Source organism: Hyaena hyaena, unplaced genomic scaffold (assembly GCF_003009895.1).
Source record: "Hyaena hyaena isolate Hyena2069 unplaced genomic scaffold, ASM300989v1 scaffold_88, whole genome shotgun sequence".
Taxonomy (NCBI): Eukaryota; Metazoa; Chordata; class Mammalia; order Carnivora; family Hyaenidae; genus Hyaena; species Hyaena hyaena.
In genome coordinates this window covers 1,692,486-1,717,665 of record NW_024080720.1, presented here as the reverse complement: position 1 = coordinate 1,717,665, position 25,180 = coordinate 1,692,486, and the positions used below count along the sequence as shown (strand labels likewise).

Here is a 25,180-nt window from a genome sequence, read left to right as displayed (position 1 = left end):
TTCAAATCCCACAATTCTTTGCTGCATGTCTCTGGGCAAGTTCCCTCACCTCTCTGAATCTCCATTTCCTGACCTATAAATTAGGGCGAGTATGGTAGTGCCCACCCTTAGGGTGGCTGTGTGGATTAGAATTACATAAGTTAACCAAAAAGTCACTCCACATATTGCCTGGCAATTCATAAGCACTTGATGTGCTATTGCTATATATATATTTTTATCATCACAATGATAATTCAATATTTAGGGAGAAAAAGATTAATGTCTGTTTTCTCTGGGAGGCTGTGAGAGGGCAGGGGCTTTGTTTTATTCACTAATGTGATCCCACTGCCTGGAACAGCCCAGGTTACATGGCAGGTGCTCAGTAAATACATACTGTATCTATACCAGGCAGGCAGGCCTTGAAGGCAGGAGCCACCAACTTTAGGTTCTCTTTAAAGATTTTACTATTAAGTGATCTCTACACCCAATGTGGGGCTCAAACTCACAACCTCAAGATCGAGAGTCACACACTCCACTGACTGAGCCAGCCAGGTGCCCCTAGGTTCTCTTTAAGCCTAGGAAGTTCATGGAGGTACCTGGGTGGCTCAGTCGGTTAAGCATTTGACTCCGCTCAGGTCATGATCTCATGGTTTGTGAGTTTGAGCCCCACATCAGTCTCTGTGCTGACAGCTTCAGATTCTGTCTCTGTCTCTGTCTCTCTCTCTCTCTCTGCCCCTCCCTGGCAGAGACACTCTGTCTCTGTCTCTCTCTCAAAAATAAATAAATATTGGGGCACCTGGGTGGCTTAGTCGGTTAAGCGTCCGAGTTTCGCTTAGGTCATGATCTCGCGGTTCGTGGGTTCGAGCCCCGCGTCGGGCTCTGTGCTGACTGCCAGCTCAGAGCCTGGAGCCTGTTTCAGTCTGTGACTCCCTCTCTCTCTGACCATCCCCTGTTCACGCTGTCTCTCTCTCTCTCTCTCTCCTAGAAATAAATAAAAAAATTAAAAAAATAGGGGCGCCTGGGTGGCTTGGTCGGTTAAGCGTCCGACTTTCGCTTGGGTCATGATCTCGCGGTTCGTGTGTTCGAGCCCCGCGTCGGGCTCTGTGCTGACTGCCGGCTCAGAGCCTGGAGCCTGTTTCAGAGTCTGTGTCTCCCTCTCTCTCTGACCCTCCCCTGCTCACGCTGTCTCTCTCTCTCTCCTAGAAATAAATAAAACATTAAAAAAAAATTTAAAAAATAAAATAAAATAAATATATTTTTTAAAAAGCCTAGGAAGTTCATGAATTTTGAAATGTACTTGCTGCAAAGGGATGAAGCAAAGAGGGAAAGAAAAAAAGGAGAAAAGATAATGGGTAGTGGGGGCAAGGACAAGAAACAGGGAAGGAAGGAGAGAGAGGGAAGGAGAGAGGAGGGAGGAAGAGGCGGGGTGGAGGGAGGGAGGAAGGGAGAGGCAGCGGGGCGCTCCAGGGACCACCTACTGGAAGGGGCTGGCGTTGCAGATGGTGACGGCGGGGAAGTCCATGGTCTTGAAGCCCACAGAGAGGGAGACACTGACCTCCCAGCTCAGGTAGGTCTTGATGAAGATGCCCCACTGCCAGCAGACGAGGGAGGTGAAGAGCAGCGTGATCAGGAACCACATGGCCTTCTTCTTGGGCCCCTCGCAGATGATGCGCTTGGGGCCATGGGTGTTCGTGTTGTTACAGTACCACACCAGCAGCTCCTTGTACGTGTAGCCAGGGCCCTTCTGCAGCCGGTGCAGGCACTTCAGCAGGTACTTCTTCATGTGCATTGTGGCACCTGCAGAGACACACCGGAAAGCTGGGTGCCACACAGGTCCTGCATCCTGGGCTGTCCCAGTCACGGCCAGAGTGTGGGCATTAGAGATAGGCGGGGGGACAGAACTGTACATCCCAGCCCTCCCTCCCTGCCTTCCTCTGTGCTCCCTTCCCTTCCTCCATCCCCTCCCTTTCCCTTTCTCTCCCTCCCTCCCTGCTATCTATCATCTACCCATCCGACCAACTAAGAAGCATTTATTGAAAGCCTACTGTATGCCAGGTACTGAATTAGTCTCTCTGGACTAATAGATGAGGAAAATAAACAAGGTTTCTGCTGTTTGGGAATTTCCAGCCTGGGAAACATGTTAAACTCTCGACTCCTTAGGTACCCCATCTATAAAATGGGCATAATTGTATCTAATGTACAGAGTTGCTAAGACGATGAAACTAGGTGATGCATAAAGATTGCAAAATACAGTGCGTAGCCAGACTAGGTGCCCAACATATTGGCTACCTTTATTACAAGCCACAAGTGGGAGAGACAGACGTTCATCAACTAATCCATCAAAAATGCGTAGTTATATGCCCTATGACCCAGCAATTGCACTAGGAATTTATCCAAAGGATACAAAAATGCTGATTTGAAGGGGCACATGTTCCCCAATGTTTACAGCAGTGCTATCAACAATAGCCAAATTATGGATAGAGTCTAAATGTCCAACAGCTGAAGAATGGATTAAGATGTGGTATACAGGGGTGCTTGGGTGGCTCAGTCAGTTAAGTGTCCAACTTTAGCTCAGGACATGATCTCATAATTTGTGAGTTTGAGCCCCCCATCAGGTTCTGTGCTGACTGCTCAGAGCCTGGAGCCTGCTTCAGATTCTGTGTCTCCTTCTCTCTGCCACTCCCCCACTTGCACTCTGCCTCAAAAATAAACATTAAAAAAATTTCTTTAAAAAATGTGGTATATATATATACCAATATATATACATATATAGTGGAAGGAATACTACTTGGTGATGAAAAAGAATGAAATCTTGCCATTTGCAACAACATGGAGGGTATTATGCTAAGTGAAATAAGTCAGAGAAAGACCAATATCATATGACTTCACTCATATGTGGAATCAGAGAAACCTAACAGGTGAACACAGGGGAAGGAAAAATTAGATAAAACTGGAGAGGGAGGCAAATCATAAAAGACTCTGAAATACAGAGAACAAACTGAGGGTTGATGGGGGTGGGAGGTGGGTTAAATGGGTGATGGGCGTTGAGGAGGGCACATATTGGGATGAGCACTGGGTGTCATATATAAGTGATGAACCATGGGAATCTACCCCCAAAACCAAGAGCACACTGTATGTTAACTAACTTGAGAATTTAAAAAATACATAGTTATAAAACATGGTAGGAAGGGTTGGGACCCTGTGCTCTGAGGTCCCAGAGGCAGGGAAAGGTGGTGGCGAAGAATGAGGACTCTGGAGCTGACATGTCTGCTCTGAATCTCAGCTCCGCCACTTTCTAGGTGTGTGACTGAGCCAATCACTTTCTGACTGCCTCAGTTTCCTCATCTGTAAATAGGGATGATACTAGCCTCTGCCTCATAGGTTGCATGAAAACATGCAGAGTGTGGATGAATGTCAGCTATCACTCTCACAAAAGCACCCCCACTTCCGTTCTGACAGTCCCCAGAGAAGCTGAGTTAAGGAACACAAGAGTTAACCAAGTGAAGAGGAAGGGGCACTCAGGTGGAGGGGGCAGCAGGAACAAAGGCTCTGAGGGGGAGGGAGACTGGAGGGGTGAGTGGGACCTTGTGGGCCACATTTAGCTTCTGGGTTTCAGTCCCAAGAGAACTGGAGCCTTTGGAGGCATGGAGGTGTGATGCCATCAAACCTGCCATTTGGAAAGACATGGATTGGAATGGGTGGGGGTGGGTCTAGGAGCATGGGGGTGGGCAGGCAGGCAGCTGTGGATTGTGGATGTGGAGGAATAGCTTATCTTTCTTTCTAAGACTGCTTCTCACCTGTATGAAGAGCCAGGGCTCTTATGAAGATTAACCAAGATAGTCATCGCAGAGCCAGGCACATGATGGCTTCTTGGGAAAGGTCTGTTTCCAACTGCTGCTGGAGCACCCAAGCTCTATCCCTGGAGCCTAGCTGGCCCAAGGCCACCTCCTTCATGCAGCTGTCCTGACTCCCTGAAAGGGGTGACCCTCAGCCTCCCCTCTGAGCTGCTGCCTTTCCGAGCCGGGGGCACTGTAGTGGGCAGTGCAGTGCCTGCTTGTCCAGCATCCTTTCCCCCTGGGTCTGTGTGTCCTCAGGGGGAACTACCCCTCCCCCAGTCTCAGTTGGTGTGAGTTTCCAGGTTGACTCCACCCCTAGTCTGAAGAGGTACTTACCTAACGCCAGTTTGGACTGTTGAGACTCAATTCTGTTACTTTATGCTGGTATAACTGAGGCAGACTCCTTTTTAGCTAAGAGTACTAAGCTGGAAATATTTGGTGCCACAAACAGGGAGACTGCCTGAGAATAAAGCCAATGCACAGGAAATCAGGGAGAGTTTTCTAACATTTGAACACCTGGATCCAGTCAAATGAAGCCATTTGTTCCTGGACTCATCAGGTACAACAACCAATAAATTTACTTCCTTACTTAAGCTGGTTCAAATTGAGTGTCATTTGCAATCATCAGAATCTTTTTTAAATTAAAAAGATTTTTAAATGTTTATTTTTGAGAGAGAGAAACAAGAGCACAAGCAGGAGAGGGGCTGAGATTGGGAGACACAGAATCTGAAACAGACTCCAGTCTCTAAGCTGTCAGTCAGCACAGAGCTGTTGTGGGGCTTGAACCTACAAACTGAAGTCAGGCACTTAACCGACCAAGCCACCCAGGCACCCCTCAATCATTAGAATCTTAACAAAGAAAAAAATTCACATCATCCTAACCCATGTCATATTTGCTTCTGCCTGTGGCTTCTCATTCCTATGAGATCATAAGCCCTTTGAGAGTATCCGCTCTGTATTCCTGACAAGTCCAGCACGGTGCCTGGAACTCCACCAAGTAGCCAAATGGATAATGCCAGACTTTCATATCTAAACTGAGATCTTAAACTTGCTCAAGCATGTTCACTGCTCAGCTAATTTACTGACACAGTAATACCCCCCACCTTCCTGGACAAAGCATTAATGGCTTTCCCCTCCAATGCCTCTGCTCTCTGATAGAAATCAAGCTCCATGTGCCTGCCTAGCCCATCACGGCTCTAAGATGGATGTTCACAGATTAACCCAACCCCCATCTTTCCCTAAAGGGCCCATTCCAGGACCTGGGAAAATAAACTAATAGTGATTATAATAATAACAACTACAGGAGCACCATTAAAGTACTATGTGTTTACCACAATCTAGACACCGCAAGGTGCTTCATGAGTTATTTCATTCTTAGACATTATTATCCACAACTATAAACTTGTAAAGAACTGGGGCTTTGTCTGGCTTTACAGTTTAGCACCCCAAGGACTAACAGGTGAACAGCACATGAGGCTCCAATAAACTGCCATGGAAGAAATAGACAAAGGGCCTCTCTGATATCTGCCCTTTGCCATTCTCATCTAATCATCCGATTCAGCCATGGAGAAAGTAGACTTGGTACAAACAGGTCTTTAGCATTTATTTAACCCCTGTTAATCTCTCAGATTAACAATGAGGCCTTGGGCTCAGAACCTTATCAGCCAACAGTATCTAGTTAGAATTAACATCATTCTGTTTTCACTGGGTCTATTTTTTTTTTCAAGGTTTTTTTTTATTTTTTTTTTATTTTTTTTTACAAATAGTTTATTGTCAAATTAGTTTCTACATAACACTCAGTGCTCATCCCCAAAGTGCCCTCCTCCATGCCCATCCCCCCCTCCCCCCCACATCCATCAGTCCTCAGTTTTTGTCAGCATTCAAGAGTCTCTCATGGTTTGCCTCTCTCCCTTTCCCCCACCATTTCTGCCCTTCTTCTCCCCCTTGTTCCTCCGTCAAGTTCCTCCTAATCCTCCTATACGTGCAAACATATGATATTTGTCCTTCTCTGCCTGACTTATTTCGCTCAGCATAACACCCTCAAGGTCCATCCATGTTGCTACACATGGCCAGATTTCATTGTTTCTCATTGCCATGTAGTATTCCATGGTATAGATAAACCACATCTTCTTGATCCATTCATCTGTTGATGGACACTTAGGCTCTTTCCATGTTTTAGCTATTGTGGAGAGTGCTGCTATGAACATTGGGGTACATGTGCTCCTATGCCTCAGCATTTCTGTATCCCTTGGGTAAATTCCTAGCAGTGCTATTGCTGGGTCATAGGGGAGTTCTATTGTTAGTTTCCTGAGGAACCTCCACACTGTTTTCCAGAGGGGCTGTACCAGTTTACATTCCCACCAACAGTGTAGGAGGGTGCCCGTTTCTCCACATCCTCGCCAGCATCTAGAGTTCTCTGATTTGCTCATTTTAGCCACTCTGACTGGCGTGAGGTGGTATCTCAGTGTGGTTTTGATTTGTATTTCCCTGATGAGGAGGGATGCTGAGCATCGTTTCATGTGTCTGTTGGCCATCTGGATGTCCTCTTTGGAGAAGTGTCTGTTCATGTCTTCTGCCCATTTCTTCACTGGGTTGTTTGTTTTTCGGGCGTGTAGTTTGGTGAGTTCCTTATAGATTCTGGATATTAACCCTTTATCTGATATGTCATTTGCAACTATCTTTTCCCATTCCGTTGGTTGCCTATTAATTTTCTGGGTTGTTTCCTTGGCTGTGCAGAAGCTTTTAATCTTGATGAGGTCCCAACAGTTTATTTTTGCTCTTGATTCCCTTGCTTTTGGGGATGTGTCAAGTAAGAAGTTGCTGCGGTGGAGGTCAAGGAGGTTGTTTCCTGCTTTCTCCTCTAGGGTGTTGATAGTTTCCTGTCTCACGTTCAGGTCCTTTATCCATTTTGAGTTGATTTTTGTGCATGGTGTGAGAAAATGATCTAGTTTCATTCTTCTGCATGTTGCTGTCCAGTTCTCCCAACACCATCTGTTAAAAAGGCTGTCTTTTTTCCATTGGATATTCTTTCCTGCTTTGTCAAAGATCAGTTGGCTGTATACTTTTGGGTCCACTTCTGAGTTCTCAATTCTGTTCCATTGGTCTATGGGTCTGTTTTTGTGCCAATACCATACTGTCTTGAGGATGACAGCTTTGTAGTAGAGGCTGAAGTCTGGGATGGTGATACCTCCCGTTTTGGTTTTATTTTTCAGTATTACTTTGGCTATTCGGGGTCTTTTGTGGTTCCATACAAATTTTTGGATAGTTTGTTCTAGTTTTGAGAAGTATGCTGGTGCAATTTTGATTGGAATTGCATTGAATGTGTAGAGTGCTTTAGGTAGTAATGACATCTTAACTATATTTATTCTTCCTATCCATGAGCATGGAATGTTTTTCCATTTCTTTGTGTCTTCTTCAATTTCCTTCATAAGTTTTCTATAGTTTTCATCATACAGATCTCTTGTATCCTTGGTTAGGTTTATTCCGAGGTATTTTATGGTTTTTTGTGCAATTGTGAATGGGATCAGTTTCTTGATTTCTCTTTCTGTTGCTTCATTATTGGTGTATAAAAATGCAACCGATTTCTGTACGTTGATTTTGTACCCTGCAACTTGGCTGAATTCTTGGATCAGTTCTAGTAGGCTTCTGGTGGAGTCTGTCGGGTTTTCTATGTAGAGTATCATGTCATCTGCGAAGAGTGGAAGTTTGACTTCCTCTTTGCCAATTCTGATGCCTTTGATTTCCTTTTGTTGTCTGATGGCTGATGCTAGGACTTCCAGCACTATGTTAAACAACTCACTGGGTCTATTTTTAAGAGGGATCTCCAAATGATGTCAAGAGATACCGGCTTTTGCTTTTGGTTCACAAGTACACTCAAGTAAAAAAAACTGGAAATGTGTTTAAAGAAAAATATTTAATAAACAATAGTAGACATGTAGCAAAAATCATGACAGTGGTAGGCAAGTAACAGAAGTTTGTTGAGTACTGGCTTATCTCCTAATGAGTTCGGTCCTTTAGGCCATTAGCCAAGCCAGAATCAATCAATACTACCAACAACTTTATGTTGTTCCCATCAGATTTCACCCCCAAGGTGATAGATGGTTGGTGTTTGGAATGTATACACAGCTTGTATAGATAGTTAAGTTTAAATCAGCTTACAGCTCAAACCAACTCAAACAAGCCAAAGGGAGATTAGGTCCACACACATACTCAGGAACAGTGGACACTGTCATGCTTCAGAGAGTCCCAGACTGCATCTACACGTTGGCCCCGAACTGGTTGTAAATGTCCTGGTAAACGTAAATGCTGTGTAAAACCGAGTCTGTTTTCCTATAAGAGGAAACACACACTTGCTTTCAGAGACAAATTTGTCCTGAGATTTGACTCAGTTTCCTGGTGGGAGGATAATTAGATGCACAGTGTGTGTCTCTACCTATTAATTTGACAAAGGACACATATGTGCTCTTTATTCAGTTAGGTCTTCTGAAACTTCTCAGTGAGAGGTTTCCAATCACGACCTAAAAGCTGTACTGGGTTTGTAAGAGTTGTTTTTGCTGTTAGCACAGTATTTATTTTTATAATTCTCATTTAAAAATAACACCTTTATTGAAGTATAATCCATATACCATATAACTCATCCATTTAAAATATAGAATTCAGTGGATTTTGGTATATTCACAGAATTGCTCAACCATCACAGTAAAGTTTAAAATATTTTCATCTCCAAGGCACCTGGGTAGCTCCATTGGTTGAGTGTTCAACTTCGGATCAGATCATGACCTTGCAGATCACCAGTTCAAGCCCTGCGTTGGGCTCTCGGCTGACAACTTGGGGCCTGGAGCCTGCTTCAGATTCTGTGTCTTCTTCTCTCTCTGCCCCTCCCCTGCTCAGGTTTTTTTTTCTCCCTCTCAAAAATAAACATAAAAATATTTTTTTAATAAATAAAAGATTTTCATCTCTCCCCAAAGAAACTCTGTATACATCAGGGTTACTCATTTCTCCCTCCACCCTTTCCAGGGTCTGTCTCTATAGATTTGTCTTTTCTGGACATTTAAAAAATTTTTAATGTTTATTGGAGAAACGGGCACCCTCCTACACTGTTGGTGGGAATGTAAACTGGTACAGCCCCTCTGGAAAACAGTGTGGAGGTTCCTCAGGAAACTAACAATAGAACTCCCCTATGACCCAGCAATAGCACTGCTAGGAATTTACCCAAGGGATACAGAAATGCTGAGGCATAGGAGCACATGTACCCCAATGTTCATAGCAGCACTCTCCACAATAGCTAAAACATGGAAAGAGCCTAAGTGTCCATCAACAGATGAATGGATCAAGAAGATGTGGTTTATCTATACCATGGAATACTACATGGCAATGAGAAACAATGAAATCTGGCCATGTGTAGCAACATGGATGGACCTTGAGGGTGTTATGCTGAGCGAAATAAGTCAGGCAGAGAAGGACAAATATCATATGTTTGCACGTATAGAAGGATTAGGAGGAACTTGACAGAGGACCAAGGGGGAGAAGAAGGGGGGAAACAGTGGGGGAAAGGGAGAGAGGCAAACCATGAGAGACTCTTGAATGCTGACAAAAACTGAGGACTGATGGATGTGGGGGGGAGGGGGGGAGGGGCATGGAGGAGGGCACTTTGGGGATGAGCACTGAGTGTTATGTGGAAGCTAATTTGACAATAAACTATTTGTAAAAAAAAAAAAAAACACAAACAAACAAAAAAATTTTTAATGTTTATTTATTTTTGAGAAAGAGCACGTGCAAGTGGGGGAGGAGCAGAGAGGGAGACACAAAATCTGAAACAGGCTCTAGGCTCTGAGCTGTCAGCATAGAGCCCGACGCAGGGCTTGAACCCATGAACCGTGAGATCATGACCAGAGCTGAAGTCAGATGCTTAGCCAACTGAGCCAACCAAGCACCCCTGGACATTTCATATAAATGGAACCATACCTCATGTGATCCTTTGCAACTGGTCTTTTTCACCTAGCATAATGTTTTTAAAGTTCATCTACATTGTAGCAGGTATTAATACTTCATTTCTTCTTATTGCCAAATAATATTCCATATTATGGAATAACCACATTTTATTTATCCATTCATCAGTTGATGGACAGTTGTACTGTTTCTACTTTTGGCTACTGTGAGTAATACTGCCATGAACAATCATGTGCAAGTTTTTTGTGGACATATGTTTTCATTTCTCTTGGGTGTATACCAGGAGGGGATATATCCACTGAATCATATGGTAATTCTATGTTTAGCCATTTGAAGAGCTGACAGACTTTTTTCCAAAGTGGCGGCACTATTTTGAGATTCCACTACCAGTGTCTGAGAGTTCCAATTTCTCCACATCCTCTTCCAACAGTTGTTACCATTCAATAAAAAAATTATTATAGCCATACTAGAGGGTGTGAAATGGTGTCTTATTCTGGTTCTATTTGGATTTTCCTGACAGCTAATATTATTGACCATCTTTTCATGTGTTCTTTGCCACTGTATCCATTATATGGCCAATATATCTTTGGAAAATTATCTATTAAGGTCTTATGATCACATTTTATTTTGTTTTTTTGTTAAACAGAGAGATAGAGCACAAGCAGGGCAGGGGCAGAGAGAGAGGGAGACAGCATAGAGCTGTCAACACAGAGTCTGACGTGGGGCTTGAACCCACAAGCCAGAAGATCATGACCTGAGCTGAAGTCAGGTGTTTAACCAACTAAGCCACCTAGGTGCCCCTTATGATCACATTTTAATTGGGTTGTCTTTTTATTATCACGTTGTAAGAGTTATTTATATTTTCTATATAAGTTCTTTATCAGATATAGCATATGCAAAAAATATTCTATTCTGGGGGTTATCTGTTCAATTACTTGATGGTGATTTTTGAAGCACATACGTTTTTAATTTTGATGATGCCCAATTTGTCTAAATTTCTTTGGTTGTGTGTGCTTTGGTCTCATATCTAAGAATCCATTGCATAATTCAAGGTCATAAAGATTTATTCCTGATTTATTCTAAGGGTTTTAAAACTTAATCTCTTATATGTAGCTTTTTGACCCAACTTGAATTAAATTTGTATGTGGGGTGAGGTAGGGGTTCAGGTTCATTCTGTCGCATGTGGATGGAAATCCACTTGTCTCAACACCATGACCATTCTTCCCCATTTTAATGGTCTTGGCATCCTTAGTGATTTTTTAAAAAAATATTAGTCAAATTAAAGAAAACTTAATGAAAAGATATAACATGTTCATGGGTTGTAAGACTCAATACTGTTAAAATTGACCTTAAATTAATCTCTGGAGTTAATTCAATCCTAATAAAAATCCCATAGACTTTTTGCAGAAACTGACAAGCTGATTCTAAACTTTATATGGAAAAGCTCAAGAACTAAAAAAGAAAAAAAATTTTGAAGAGGGAAAACCAAAGTTGAATGACATATACTCTCTGATATCAAGATTGACTATGAAGGACAATAATCAGAACAGTGTGACATTGCTGTAATGGTGGACATCTTGATCAGTGGAATAGGAGAGAAAGTAAAGAAATAGATCTACAGGGTGCCAAGCTGATTCAATGCAGAAAGGATTGTTTTTTTCAACCAGAGATGCTGGAATGAATGGATGTCCATGTAAGAAAAAGTGAATCTCAACTCTTACCCCACACTATATACAAAAATTAACTGGAAATGAATCAGAGACCTAAACATAAGAGCTAAAACTGTAAAAAATCCAGAAGTGGAGGAGAAAATCTGTGCAATATTAGGGCAGCAAAGATCTCTTAGATCGGACACTAAAATCATGAATCATGAAAGAAAAAACCAAAACCTTACAAATTGTATTTTATTAAAATAGTAAAATAAAAATCTTTTGCTCTTCAAACACTGTTAAGAAAACAAACGATCAGGGGCACTTGGGTGGCTCAGTCGGTCGAGCGCCCGACTTCGGCTCAGGTCATGATCTCACAGTTCGTGGGTTCGAGCCCCGCGTCGGGCTCTGTGCTGACTGCCAGCTCAGAGCCTGGAGCCTGTTTCAGATTCTGTATCTCCCTCTCTCTCTGACCCTCCCCTGCTCACGCTGTCTCTCTCTCTCTCTCTCTCAGAAATAAAACACTAAAAAAAAATAAAAAGAAAAAAAAAGAAAACAAATGATCAGGACACCAGGAGAAAATGCCTGTAATATGTCTGACAGGGGCACCTCGGTGGTTCAGTTGGTCAAGCATCTGATTCCAGCTCAATTCATGATCTCATGTTTCACGAGTTCAAGCCCCACATTGGGCTCATTGCTGTCAGCATAGAGCTTGCTTTCGATCCCCCGTCCCCCTCTGTCTCTGACCCTTCCCTGCTCACACACACACACACACACTCTATCAATAAACATTTTTTAAAATCTTAAAAAAATATTTCTGACAAAGAATTCATATGGAGAATAAAGAATTCTTACAACTGAACAAGAAGATAAGCAACCTAACAACATAATGGGCAAAAGTTTTGAAAAAACATTTCATACAAGAAGGTATATGAATGCCCCATGAGCACGTGAAAAGATGCTTACCATCATTAGTCACCGGGGAAATGCTAATCAAAACCACAATGAAACACCACTTCCCACCCACTAGAAGGACGGACAATACCCAGTGTTACCGAGGGTGTGAAGCAGTTAGAACTCTCCTACCCAACTGGTTGGGAGGCAAAATGGTACAGTTTGGCAGTTTCTCAGAAACTTAAATCGGTGCTTATCACATGACCTACCAATCCCTCTTTTAATTATCCAAGAGAACTGAAACATATGTTCACACAAAGGCTTGTATGTGTATATTCACAGCAGACTTATTCATTATAATAACCCCAAACTGGAAACACGCCAAATGTCCACTGGCAGGTTGATACATAAATTATGGCACATCCACACAATGGGATACTATTCAGTAATAAAAAGGAACTGACTATTGATACATACAACAAATGGGATGATTAGAAAAGAAAAGAAATATGCCAAGTTTAAAAAGCTAGATGTAGAAGAGTACATACTCCATGATTCCATTTATATGAAGCCCTAGAGAAGACATACGAATCTATAGGGGCAGAAAGCACCTCAGTGATGCTCTGGGTCTGGGGTAAATACTGGGATGACTAGAAAAGCACAGAAGGGGACCTCTGGGAGGTGACGGAACTATTTTATATCTTAGGTGAGATGGTAGCTAGTTGGATGTACACATTTGTAAAAGTTCATCAAATACTATATTAAAGAAGTAATATATTGTAATCTATTATATGTTCCTTATATTTAAAGCTTTAACAAAAGACTTAAATCGATTGCAGTTTCAAAATTATGAGGGTTCATGTCTTCAAAATCTAGATTTTTATCTTCTGAAAAATCAGAACTATCTGATAATTGTCCTCATGGGGCAACAGTCACCAGAACCAAACAGTAGCAGTCCCCTAAGATGGACCATATGCTCCCCAGTCCACCTCAAATCTCCCCATTCCTTGTTTTCTTATACTCAGCCCACTGTATTCATTTTTTAAAATTCTCTGCTTTGGCTTATGTGGACATCTGACTCTGTGACCCCTGTAAATTGTAGGCCAGATGCTTTCATTAAAATCCCCTGTACTTATTTTGCAGCAAAACTTCAATTACCCCAAGTTATCAGGGAATAAGAGTTCTGGGTAGCTGGATTTTTATAGTTAATTGAAGGTTAACCTGAAAATGGATTTGACTCTGGTTATTGAAAAATCTTTTATGTTTCTGCCTCCATTAAGGGCAGGCAGCCCCAGAACATGACTGACTCATTGTTCTCAAGCACCTGGCCAGGATCAGAGTCATGGATGGGGCTCAGTGTACCTGGCTGGAGATGGTGAAGACGACTTTTTTTAGGGGAGCAGTCAGAATCTCTCCAGGGGCCAAGACATACCCTGGGCACCATTTCTATTTATAAATGCAAAGATTATGTGCATTCCAGGCACCCAGATTTTGGTCTCTAAATACCATTTCCGACCAAAATGAATCAAGGCTTCTTGGAAAAATGGCTGATACCAGTTTTGTTGCAGGAAATGTACAAGATGAGCCTGGGAAGGTATCAGAGACTACTGGGGTCAGTCGAAAGGGCTCCTAGAAGGGGTCCTCACCAGCAAAGATGGGACAATTAGAGCATTTTTTTAAAAAATGCAATTAACTGAGGGGCACCTGAGTGGTTCAGTCAGTTAAGTGTCTGACTTCTGCTCAGGTCATGATCTCACGGTTCGTGGGTTTGAGCCCCACATTGGGCTCTGTGCTGACAACTCAGAGCCTGGAGCCTGCTTCAGATTCTGTGTCTCCCTCTCTCTCTGCCTCTCCTCCACTCGCACTCTTTCTCTCCCTCTTAAAAAAAAATAAAAACACTAAAAATTTGCTTTAAGTGCAATTAATTGAAACAAATGCACAAAAATCCATGAGTTCATTACAACACTGGAAAAGGGGAAAAGTAAGTAGAATATAAATGTTATTAATAAATACGGTCATTAACACACAAGTCCCATTCAGGTTGTTTTACCCGTATTTGGGGCACTAGTGGGAGTTCTGTAAACTCCTTCATTTAGTGCAAAAATCTCCAAATTTCAGCTCAAAATCTAGCATAGGGGCTATTTTTGTATGGAACCTGAAGCTTGGTTTTTATATTTTTATGTATTTATTTATTAAGTTTATTTATTTTTGAGAGAGAGACAGAGAGAGTGAGTGGGGGAGGTGCAGAGAAAGAGTGAGAGAGAGAGAATCCCAAGCAGGCTCTGCACTGTCAGCATGAAGCCCCACGCGGGGCTTCAACTCACAAACCTCGAGATCATGACCTGATGCAAAACCAAGAGTGCTTAACCGAATGAGGAGCCCAGGTGCCCTGGCTTTTATGTTTTAAAAGAGCAGTGGAAAAAAAAGAAAGAATATGCTATGTATGGGGCCAGCAAAACTTAAACTATTAACTATCCAGCCCTTTACAGTAAAAGTTTTTTTTTTTAATGTTTTATTTATTTCTGAGAGAGAGAGAGAGAGACAGCATGAGCAGGGGAGGGTCAGAGAGAGAGGGAGATACAGAATCTGAAGCAGGCTCCAGGCTCTGAGCTGGCTGTCAGCACAGAGCCCTATGTGGGGCTCTAACCCATTAACTGTGAGATCATGACCTGAGCTGAAGTCGGACGCTTAACCAACTGAGCCACCCAGGCGCCCCTACAGTAAAAGTTTCTTGACACCTAACTTACTGTGCCTTACATGTTTGCATTAAATAAAAAGACGCCCTTAAAATGAGTTTTAAATATGTATTTGTAAGTTTGATTTTCTTTTCCCTTTATTTAAAATTTTTTTTAACATTTATCTAATTTTGAGAGACAGAGCATGAGCAGGGGAGGCACAGAGATAGGGAGACAAAGAATCTGAAGCAGGCTTCGGGCTCTAAGGTGTCAGCATAGAGCTCGAATGGGGCTCGAGCCCACCAATTGTGAAATCATGACCTGAACTGAAGTCAGATGCTCAACTGACTGAGCCACCTAGGTGCCCCTCCCCTGACTTATTAATTCATTGTTTCCCAAACATCAAGTATTTGCATACCACCCTGACAATTTTTGCTAAATTGCTGGAACACTTGTATCATTATTCACTTAATGTATAACATCACTTGAACTCACTTTTTTTTTTTTTGCTTAAAAAACTTCCACCTCATCCTAAGCAATACTATGAGTACTCAGCAACACCATATCTGTGAAATAACTCTGATGTGTTAAGCCACATTTTCCTAATAACCTATTAAAATAATTTCACTATTTAAAACAGAGTCCCTCTTAAAAGAGGAACTTAAAATCATTTTGCTTATCACCCTATAGAAAATTCTCTGTTGTTTTCTACCTGGCTGAAGCATTTCATCATGTATCTTCATGCCCTCCTTTTTAAGTATGTTGGGGGTAGACATAATTATGCCCATTTCACAGAGAAGGTAACTAGAGCCTGAGGGACTTACCCACCATCACAGTGAGTCAGAGGCAAATCTGGAAATAGAAACCAGGTCACCTGGCTTCCTGCCACTTCTACTGACATGCTTGATGGGACACCTGACCTCTTGTCCCCACTCCAGTGGGTGTGGGGGAAGTTTGTAGTGGAGCAATGGAGTCAGTCGCCTCCTCCATGAGTACATATGCACTTCATTTGCCCAAGGCTATGGCGCACGGACATCTAGGGGTCCTCCCATAAAGCTAAGCTCAGCGTGACTAATGGAGGCGATAAGAAAGTGGCCCCCCGCAGCCCTCCAGGAGGGGAGATGCGATGGTCTTACTTGAGCTGATCAGAGTCAAGGAATGCTCCCAAGGTACATCATTAAAGCGAGAGAAAAGGAACTGCAGAACAGTATACAAAGCCTATGTGCATTTGTGTAAAAACAAGAAATAAAAGCATTCAGACATATACTGGTGTGTGCATATATCCTGGAGATCCTACCCAAGAGGCGGGAACATGAACAGCCTTCAAGAAGGAGAAGTGGGTGGCTGGGGACACAGGCAGGGAAGGAGCTTCTGAAAATGAGTTATTCCTTTTGCACCTTTTGTATTTTGGACCATGTCAATGTTTAATCTGTTCATTTATTTAGTCCGTAGACATTTATTAAGCCCTTACTGTGTACTCAGCACTGTTCTAGGTACTGAGCGTGCAACAATAAACAACCAGTAAAGAAATAAATCCCTGCCTGTGTATAGCCTACATGCCCACAGGGGATAGAACTGGAAAATTAAAGAGAGCAATTGCACTTGCAAATTTATGCTGACTGCAGTTAGGTAAAAAAATAAAAATAAAAAAAATTTAAAAAAATCTGTATAGCAGCCACTAGATACACAGAGATGAAAAGGATTTGTAATACAAAGTATTGGCCAGGCTTTGGGGGAAAAGCACATCTTTATATGCCAATGGGGTTGGAGTTGGTGTAGTCATTCAGAGAGTATCTGGCAGTCCGTTGTTATTACATTTACAATGTTGCAGTGGGACCCAATGGCTATACTCTGTGCATGTAGGCATGTGCGCATGCATATGTGCATCCATGTATGTGTACACACCATAAGGATGATAGTTACAACACTGTAATACCCCCAAAGGGGAAAGGACCTCACAGGCCAAGTGAAAGGCAGCTGGGGGGTGGGTGGGGTGCAGACTACTCCACCACAGAGACCGTGAGGGCACAGCAGCCAGCCGTCAGGTGTATGGTGGGGATCTGGCCGCAGGGAACAGGTGAGCTGGCGCAGTCTCTACAGGTCACTTCAGGTGAGCGGTGGGGGGTTAAAACTCCTGGTCTTTGGGTGGCAGGGTGGGCCTCTGGAGCAGCTGGACCACCCCCACCCCCCGTCACCCTGGGGAAGCCACCAGCCACCTTGTCCCTTTAGCACATGATTCAAATATGCTCATTCTCTGTCCACTGTGATGTGAGGAAGGTCGGTGATCACAGGTTAGAAGAGACTTAATGCTGAGGATATATGGATGTCCTTTGGGGTCACTTCCCCACATTGTGGAGTGGTGTCTGGGGGTGGTGTGGGAGCATGTTGGTAGGGGTCCCATAGTTTCACTCTGTGGTAGGGTGATGGTGGGGCCACTCCCATTACACAGCAGGGGGCACCCTGAAAGGGCAATGAATTCCCGTCCACAGCAGACAAGTGCACCCCATAGCCCAGGACAGGCAGGCCAGCAAACCCTGGATGTTAAGGACCCAGAAGAGACTTATATTCCCATCAGGGGGTGGGTGGCATAGGATTTGGCAGTCAGACCTGTTAGGGCCCAGTTCTGCTGTTTCCTCAGGGGAGGGGCTCAGTCCATGCCAATAATAGGTTAGCCCTCCAAGTCTGATTTTCTCATCTGTAAAATGGGGATAACAGTACCTGTGCCTACTAGGTTGTTGTCAAGATTCAATGAGGTAAAGCATGGGGAACACTTTGCACAGTGGCTGTCACATAGTAAGTCTTGAAAAATGGTAGCTACTACTACTACTACTATTATTGTTATTACTATTTTTTTTTGAAATGGCAAATAGATTTAATGTAGAGTGTCGACTTCAATTGATTGATAGTGGCTGCCTAGAGTGCTGTGTTGATTAAGGAGCATTAATTATTCAAAATGACTGTGGGTCTTCACCCTTGGTTCCTGGGACTGTCATTCGTGGAGAAACGACCCACTGTCATTGTGGAGAAGTGGCACCCAGACTCCTTCTTGTGGGACTATGTCCTTCCTTGGTAGGGAAACTCCGTGGTCCCCAGATCTTTTCTGGTCCCCAAGGTCCCCAAAAGCTGGCAACTGGCCTTCCCAGACAACTTCTGTAAACAGCTGCACCTAGATCCAGCCTGTCCAGCACCAACAGCCGCACACACAGCCACTGATGAGACCACGTTCCACACCTGTCCCACATGAACGAAGAACCAGGGGTTTGGTGGTGCCTCCCCTGGAATGGAGCCCTCACCACCTCAGCAGGTGCCCTAGCATGGCTCCCTGCGGGATGACAGGGAGCCTGGGAAATCAAAAGAATCTCTGTGCTGCTGACTTCGGCCCCTTCCTCACCCCAGACCCCACGGATTCACCCCTCCCCTCCGCAAAGCCAGGGCTAGTCCTCAGGATGCAGGTGGAAAGGTCAAGCTCAGACCTGGAATACAAAATCCCTTCCTTCTATGCTAATTCTAAATTTTCCTGGGGAAGAAGTGCTGTGGGCTCCCTGTGGGAGGCTGGCTGTATCAAGCTGGGGGGCAGGGGACCCCACTCTGTGTACGCTCCTCCTCACACCTTCTGTAAAATCCTGGGACATCCTGGGGATGACTCAGGGGCCAGCACTCTCCCTTTGTCCCCAAGCAAAATGAAACCACCTTTCCTGAAGAGACCAATCAGGACATGAACCGTGTGATCTGGGGTGTCGAGAAAGGAGCGGAGCCCATGGCCAGTGTTGGAGGACCTGAACACAGCCCGGGAGGGCGCGAAACAGAGCAGTGTTGCAGACAGAAGCCAGCAGGGAGGGTAGGCAAAGAGTGCGGGACAAGGGCATGCCGCTGTCTTCATGCTAACCCTCTGCCAGGCTCCATCTTGTCCACCCTCCAGCTAAAGTGGCCTTGCTGTGCCAGTCTGGCTGGTCCTTGGATGAAAGATAAGTAATGATGTCAGATAAGTGCTCAGAGCCGCTGCTGCCGAAGGACGCTGGCCACACCTTGCAGGGAGCATGTGCCAGGGTCCTTGGAAAACCTGGTCTGGTCTCCAGACGTGAAGCTGTAACTGAGGTCCTCCCCTCCCCTGCAGACCTCTGCATTGTGGCCTGGAGCACCAGAGACACCACTGCTCAGAGCACCCTTGCTCCAAGGCACCACACAACAAGCAAGTTATAGCATCTAAAGAAAGAGGCACTCAAGAGGAAATGCTCTGTCAACATCCACGGTGGACCGATGCTCCTGGTGGAAAGGAGGCACCCACGGCCCTCAGAATGGCTGCTGACACCTGGGTTGCTCCCTAACCATCAGTGGACCAGGGGCGACTGTACAGGCTGGGCCTGTTCGGGTCGGAGGACGGGGTAGGGGCTGAGGTCCAGTCCATGCTCTGCTTGTCCAGCCATGGCCCCCAGGGGCTGCATCCACACAGAGGGGTGCCTTTTTCTAAATCTCTCAAAGGTGGCTCTGCCAAACACCAGCTTCTTCCCGGAGCCACAGTCACCAACATTTGGCTGAGCTAGGCCATATTTTCAAAAGAGTCTCCCATCACTTGACTGAAATGGGATGAACTTCTCCCAATGTAGGAAAAAATCCAATACAGAGTGAATTTGCAGGAAAGGCTTACTCATGACTCCCAGTACAGGGAGTGGCTCAGGAGCCCAGCTTTGGGTTTGAATCCAGCTATGCTGTGCAACCTTGGGCAAGCTACGTGGTGTGTCTGTGCCTCCATTTCCTCCCAATACTGGGGACAACATGACACCTACCTCCAAAGGTGCTTAGAACAATACCTGGTTAACAGCAACTTATGAGTGGCATAAACTCTTACAATCTTTTACTGTTTCAACGGCCTATAGTTACTTTCCAGATACAGAAAGAAAATGGCAGCCATTAAAATATTTGTATGCAACATGATGCCAACCAGATAAATGCTACTCCACTTTTAGGTGGTGATATGCAAGTGATATGGGAAACTCACGTTTTTGCTGGTGAGAGTTTTAAAGGTCACAGAGGAAAATGACCACAGGATCAGGAACCTCAGTCTGCACTGTCCTAGAACTTCAATACGTCCTGTGGACACAGAAATGGGGACCTTCTTCCTGGTGACCATCCATCACCCACTTTCCAAGAGTCACCTTTACCAGCTTCAGCCAGGAGCTTAGAGTCTTTTTTTTTTTTTAAATGCCCACCTGTATAAATAGAATTGTCAATAATGGTCAGGAGCCCCTGGAACCCCTTCATACCTGAAGTCTAGAGAAACTCTCAAATATACAAATGCAGTTAAAAATCTCACTTCAAAAATAAGTGATTGGGGTGCCTCAGTAGATCAGTTGTTTAAACTTCTGACTTCAGCTCAGGTCATGATTCGTGTGTTCAAGCCCCACATCAGGCTCTGTGCTGACAGCTCAGAGCCTACTTTGGATTTTGTGGGTGCCTCTCTCTCTCTCTGCCCCTCCCCTGCTCATGTTTGTGCTCTCTCTCAAAAATAAATAAACATTAAAAATAAATAAAAACATAATAAACACTTGACTTATGGCTCAGATGGCAAAGACATTGCCCCACAATTCTGAGGCATTTACCATGTTGTAGGACAGGACTTCCATGTTCAAAAGTGACCAGACCGGACCAGCTTGCAGGTTTTAGGAACTCAGAAGTTGTGTCTGTGCTCACTGTATATTTCCAGTGCCTTACAGGTTCTGGATCCAGCTTATACTGGAGTGAGGAAGAAGGTCTGAAAAGCTGTGTCTGAAGACAGAAGCATCTGGTAGCAAAGGCAGGTAAAGAACTAGACCTATAGATGGTTGGCTGGCTCTCTGTACTGAGTGGTGAACTGCCCAAGGGGCGACACTGAGTGCTGCCTTCATGATGTGGGCTGTGTCTGGGCACCCATCTTTTTTTAGGTTGACTCACTCTTATTTTTACTTAAATACCTACTTTAGCTTCATCCTAAGCAAGAGCATCCACAGAATCACAGGTTTGACGTCACTAATTATATATGTTTTCTAATACACCTCGACATGGATAATTACTGAGATGAAAGACGTCTGTCTACACACCATCTAAAAACCATCTCCACACGCCGCCTTGCACGGGGAGACACATTCAGCAAGGATCCTCCCTTGCCTCATAAACTCACCAGATTAGATAAAATACCTCACCATTTTCAACGGTAGGTGTTCTTACAAAACCCGTTCTGTTGGTTTCTCCACTACCAGGCCCAGTATCATATCGGCCTCTAGCCCAGGAGAAGCTTGCCATATGCCCTGCCATCCAGACAGAAGACCACAAACTCCATGACGTTAGGTGTGCCCAGAGCCACCAGAAAAACCCTCTTTATTCTTGAATGGGCTTTTATTTACTTATTTTAATTTTTTAAAAAAATGTTTATTTTTGAGAGAGGGAGAGACAGAGCATGAGTGGGAGAGGGGCAGAGACGGGGGGCGGGGGGGGGGGAGGTGCTACAGAATTGGAAGCAGCCTCCAGGGTCTGATCTGTTAGCATAGAGCCTGACACGGGGCTCAAATCCACGAATGCTGAGATCAGACCTGGGCCAAAGTCAGACACTCAACTGACTGAGCCACTCAGGTGCCCCTTGAATGGCCTTTAAAAAATTTTTTTTAAATGTTTATTCGTTTTTGAGAGAGACAGATGGGGGGGAAGGGCAGAGAGAGAAAGACAGAGAATCCATAGCAGGTTCCAGGCTCTGAGCTGTCAGCACAGATGGGGCTTGAACTCACAAACTGTGAGATCATGACCCGAGCTGAAGTCAGATGCTCAAGTGACTTAGCCACCCAGGTACCCCTTGAATGGCCTTTTAAAAAAGACAGGCACTCATCTGGCCTTTGGCTAATATGCTAAACCTTGGAGGACCTGAGTGCTTCAGGTTTGCCATTTCCTTGTTGACCTCACGACCTAGAACCACAGGTGGGTTTGAGAGGAGACTACCCTTTGTGACAACAAAATCTTCAAGGCCTGGCTTCTCTCCATAGACACCGATGCGCACAGCAAGAAAACCTAAATGTATAGTGGAGTGGAAGGATGGAACAGACTACCGTCCAGGCATACAGTGAAAGGCTGGTGAGCCGTTTAGAAGGACGGTTAATTATTTCTGTTTAAAATAAACTATGGACTTATAGATAACTATGTGCATAGTGCATATCTCTCATTTGGATGAGATTAACCAGAATGTTTATAATGGTTATGTTTGGGGAGAGGGATCTTGAGTTATTTAAAAAAAATGTCAAAAAACGTTTCTAGTCTGTCTGTATCTTGTAACTTTTTTACAATGTACATATATGGCTTGTATAATGAATGAGAAAATGATTTTTTTAATGTTTTATTTATTTCGGAGAGAGAGAGAGACAGCATGAGCAGGGTAGGGTCAGAGAGAGAGGGAGACACAGAATCTGAAACAGGCTCCAGGCTGTGAGCTGGCTGTCAGCACAGAGCCCGACATGGGGCTTGAACCCACAAACCGTAAGATCATGACCCAAGCCAAAGTCGACGCTTAACCGAATGAGCCACCCAGGCACCCTGAGAAAATGATTTTTTACAGCAACATGGGAAAAATCTTATGAGAGAATGTCACTTGACAAAAGCAACATGCTAACTACAGAGCTTTCTCAACTTAACGATGGGGTTACATTCTGATAAACCTGTGGCAAATTGAAAATATTCTAAGCTGAACATGTATTTAATACACCTGACCTACTGAACATCACAGCCCAGCCTTGCCTGCCTTAAAGGTACTCAGAACACTAACATTAGCCCATAATTCAGCAAGACCATTTAACACAAAGCCTGTTTTGTAATAAAGTGGGGGAATAGCTCATGGAACTGATTGAATACTGTATTGAATATGAAAAGCAGACTGGTCGTACAGGGTATAGGATGGTTTCGGTGTACTGATGGTTTATGCCTGATTCCGTGTGGCTGTCTAGAAGCTGTGGCCGGCTGCAGCCACTGCCCAGCATCACAAGAGAGGACCGTACTGTGTATCACCAGCCCAGGGGAAAAGATCCCAACTCAAAATTCCAAGTGTGGTTTCTAGTGAATGTGTATCACTGTAGCACCATTGTACAGGTGAAAATCGTGAGCCAGACCATGTGCATGTGGAAAAATGGACTGTAAGGAAAAGTGGTGGTTAGGGCAGTAGGAGTTATGGAAGAATTTTTTTTTTAATGTAGGCTTCCTAGAATGTAGACAGAACTCTGAGAGAGGGGTGAGGGGTGGTTCTGGATTGGCTGGGATGAAGGGTCTACTATTTGGCATAGTGTAAGTTTGGTAGAGAAATTCAGGTTAGATGTACACTTCAGCTTGAGTTCTAATATTTGTAATTGCTTTCCAAAATTTTCTGTTACTTTCATAGTTTTTTTTTTTTTTTTTAATTCAAGAATATTGAATAAACCCCCAAAGGGAGAGCTGTTCTATCAACTAGGAAAATCTGTCTGGGGTCTCTGGCAAGCCTGACAATTTCTTCCACAATTTATTCAGGAGGGCCTTGCCTTTCCTCTTGGGAAAGGGGTGAGCCAAAGATGGATTTCAGAGGAGGAGGCAGCCTCAGAACTTGTATTTCCTGGACGGCTCCTGTCTTTCAACCTCTTGTTGACAGAGCCTTCATGCTATGTTTGCTTTCCTTACTGCTGAGGGCTCGGCTACACCAGGCTTTATCCTGTACAATCACAATTACATGAGAAAACACCTCGCCCACCAGGCCTGCTGCCAGGATCCATGTCACCTCGTCCTAAGGGGCAGATGACCTGGGGGTGCCAATGGCGACGACACGAGCCCACGGTCCTGCCCCTACACAGCCATGCAAGTGGCCACTTGCCCTGGGTGGGTGGTGGGCGTTGATAGCCGGCAGAGAAGAATGCGGTCAGTTTCACGTGCTCCCTACTTCCCTCCCTGCAAACGCTGGAGGCCACTTGGGAGTGGGCAGTCCCCACCCAGCCCAGGGTGGAGGAGGAGGGGAGGGTTGGTTATTCCACTGAGAATAAAATGCAGTGTTCCCAACTAGAGTCCAAAAAGTAAGGTCAACCTGATGATATTTTGAGGCTCCCATGGAAGGTCCAGCTCTCCTCTGTTTACCAATGAGACACACAAATTATTCTATTATCAAGATGGTGAGCATTGGAGTGAGCTCACCTTGGACTTGAATGAGGTCTTGAACCCATCCTATCCCCTCTCTGAGCCTCTTGTAAATGCAGCCAGTGGTAGCACTTCCTTCCTGGGCTTTTATTTTCAGCAACGACCACTATGAGATAATGCTTGTAAAGCACATGGGGAAGGTGTTGTCTAAATGTTGGCTATTATTTAGGGGAAAGAAAGGTGAAAACATGGGGGTGGCTGCTAAAGTTACATTCTTATCTCTGCAAGGCTGCTTTAGAAAGGACAGGTGCTGGAAGGGGAGTTTCCCAGCTTGGTAAATGAATGATTCCATTCGGGGACTGCACTTCCCGGAGGCTCAGCTTGCCTGTGTCACATGCCTGTTGGAAACTTTCCATGGCTCCCAGTGTCTACAGACTGAAGACCAGACCCTCCACTCCACTGGCTTTGGTGATGCCTTACGATATGGCCCCAACCTACATGTCTCCTTTTTATTCCCCTCACCTCCTGGGTTCAAATCCCAGCTCTGTCTCATTCTCACTGTGTGACCCTGTAGAACTGACTCATCCTCTCTGTGCCCTGATTTTCCCATCTGTAAAACAAGCAGGAAATAGCACCCACATCACTGGGTTGGTGTACAGGCTAAATTGTAAATGTGAAGAAGCCCTTTGCAAAGTGCTTGGCACGTGGTGAGGGAGGCGTGTCCGTGAGAGATTTCTCTTGTGCTTCTCAGACCCGTGTCTGGTAGGACCACTCACTGAATGCCACGGATACTCTGGATCTTTCCAGCAGCACACTTCTATTCATGCTGCTTCTGCTCCGGACTGCCTTTCCCCCAGGACCAGCTCCAAGGCCACCTCTTCCAAGAAGTGTCCTGTTCCCTACCAAACGGAAGTCATCTTCTCTCCTCCCTAATGCCATAACATTTTCTGAGGACCAGCCCCTCCTATTATATTTGGTCCCATCCTCCTCATATCATAGCGATTTATATCCCTCTCTAATCTATCCTACTAGGTGGGGAGGTCCCTGGACAGATTTTCCCATGAGCTTGGAACTTTGCATGCAGTGGGTGCTC

The 25,180-nt window shown here is 44.4% G+C and overlaps 1 protein-coding gene across 1 annotated transcript in view; it reads right to left on the bottom strand.

Annotated features, from left to right (window-relative positions):
* Positions 1 to 25,180, bottom strand: part of SCNN1B (sodium channel epithelial 1 subunit beta) — a 65,723-nt gene that overhangs the window by 21,272 nt on the left and 19,271 nt on the right. The window contains exon 2 of the mRNA XM_039234383.1: positions 1,458 to 1,776. Coding sequence (XP_039090314.1) covers positions 1,458 to 1,768 — 311 coding nt within the window. The 5' untranslated portion in view covers positions 1,769 to 1,776. The remainder of the gene's footprint in view (positions 1 to 1,457; positions 1,777 to 25,180) is intronic.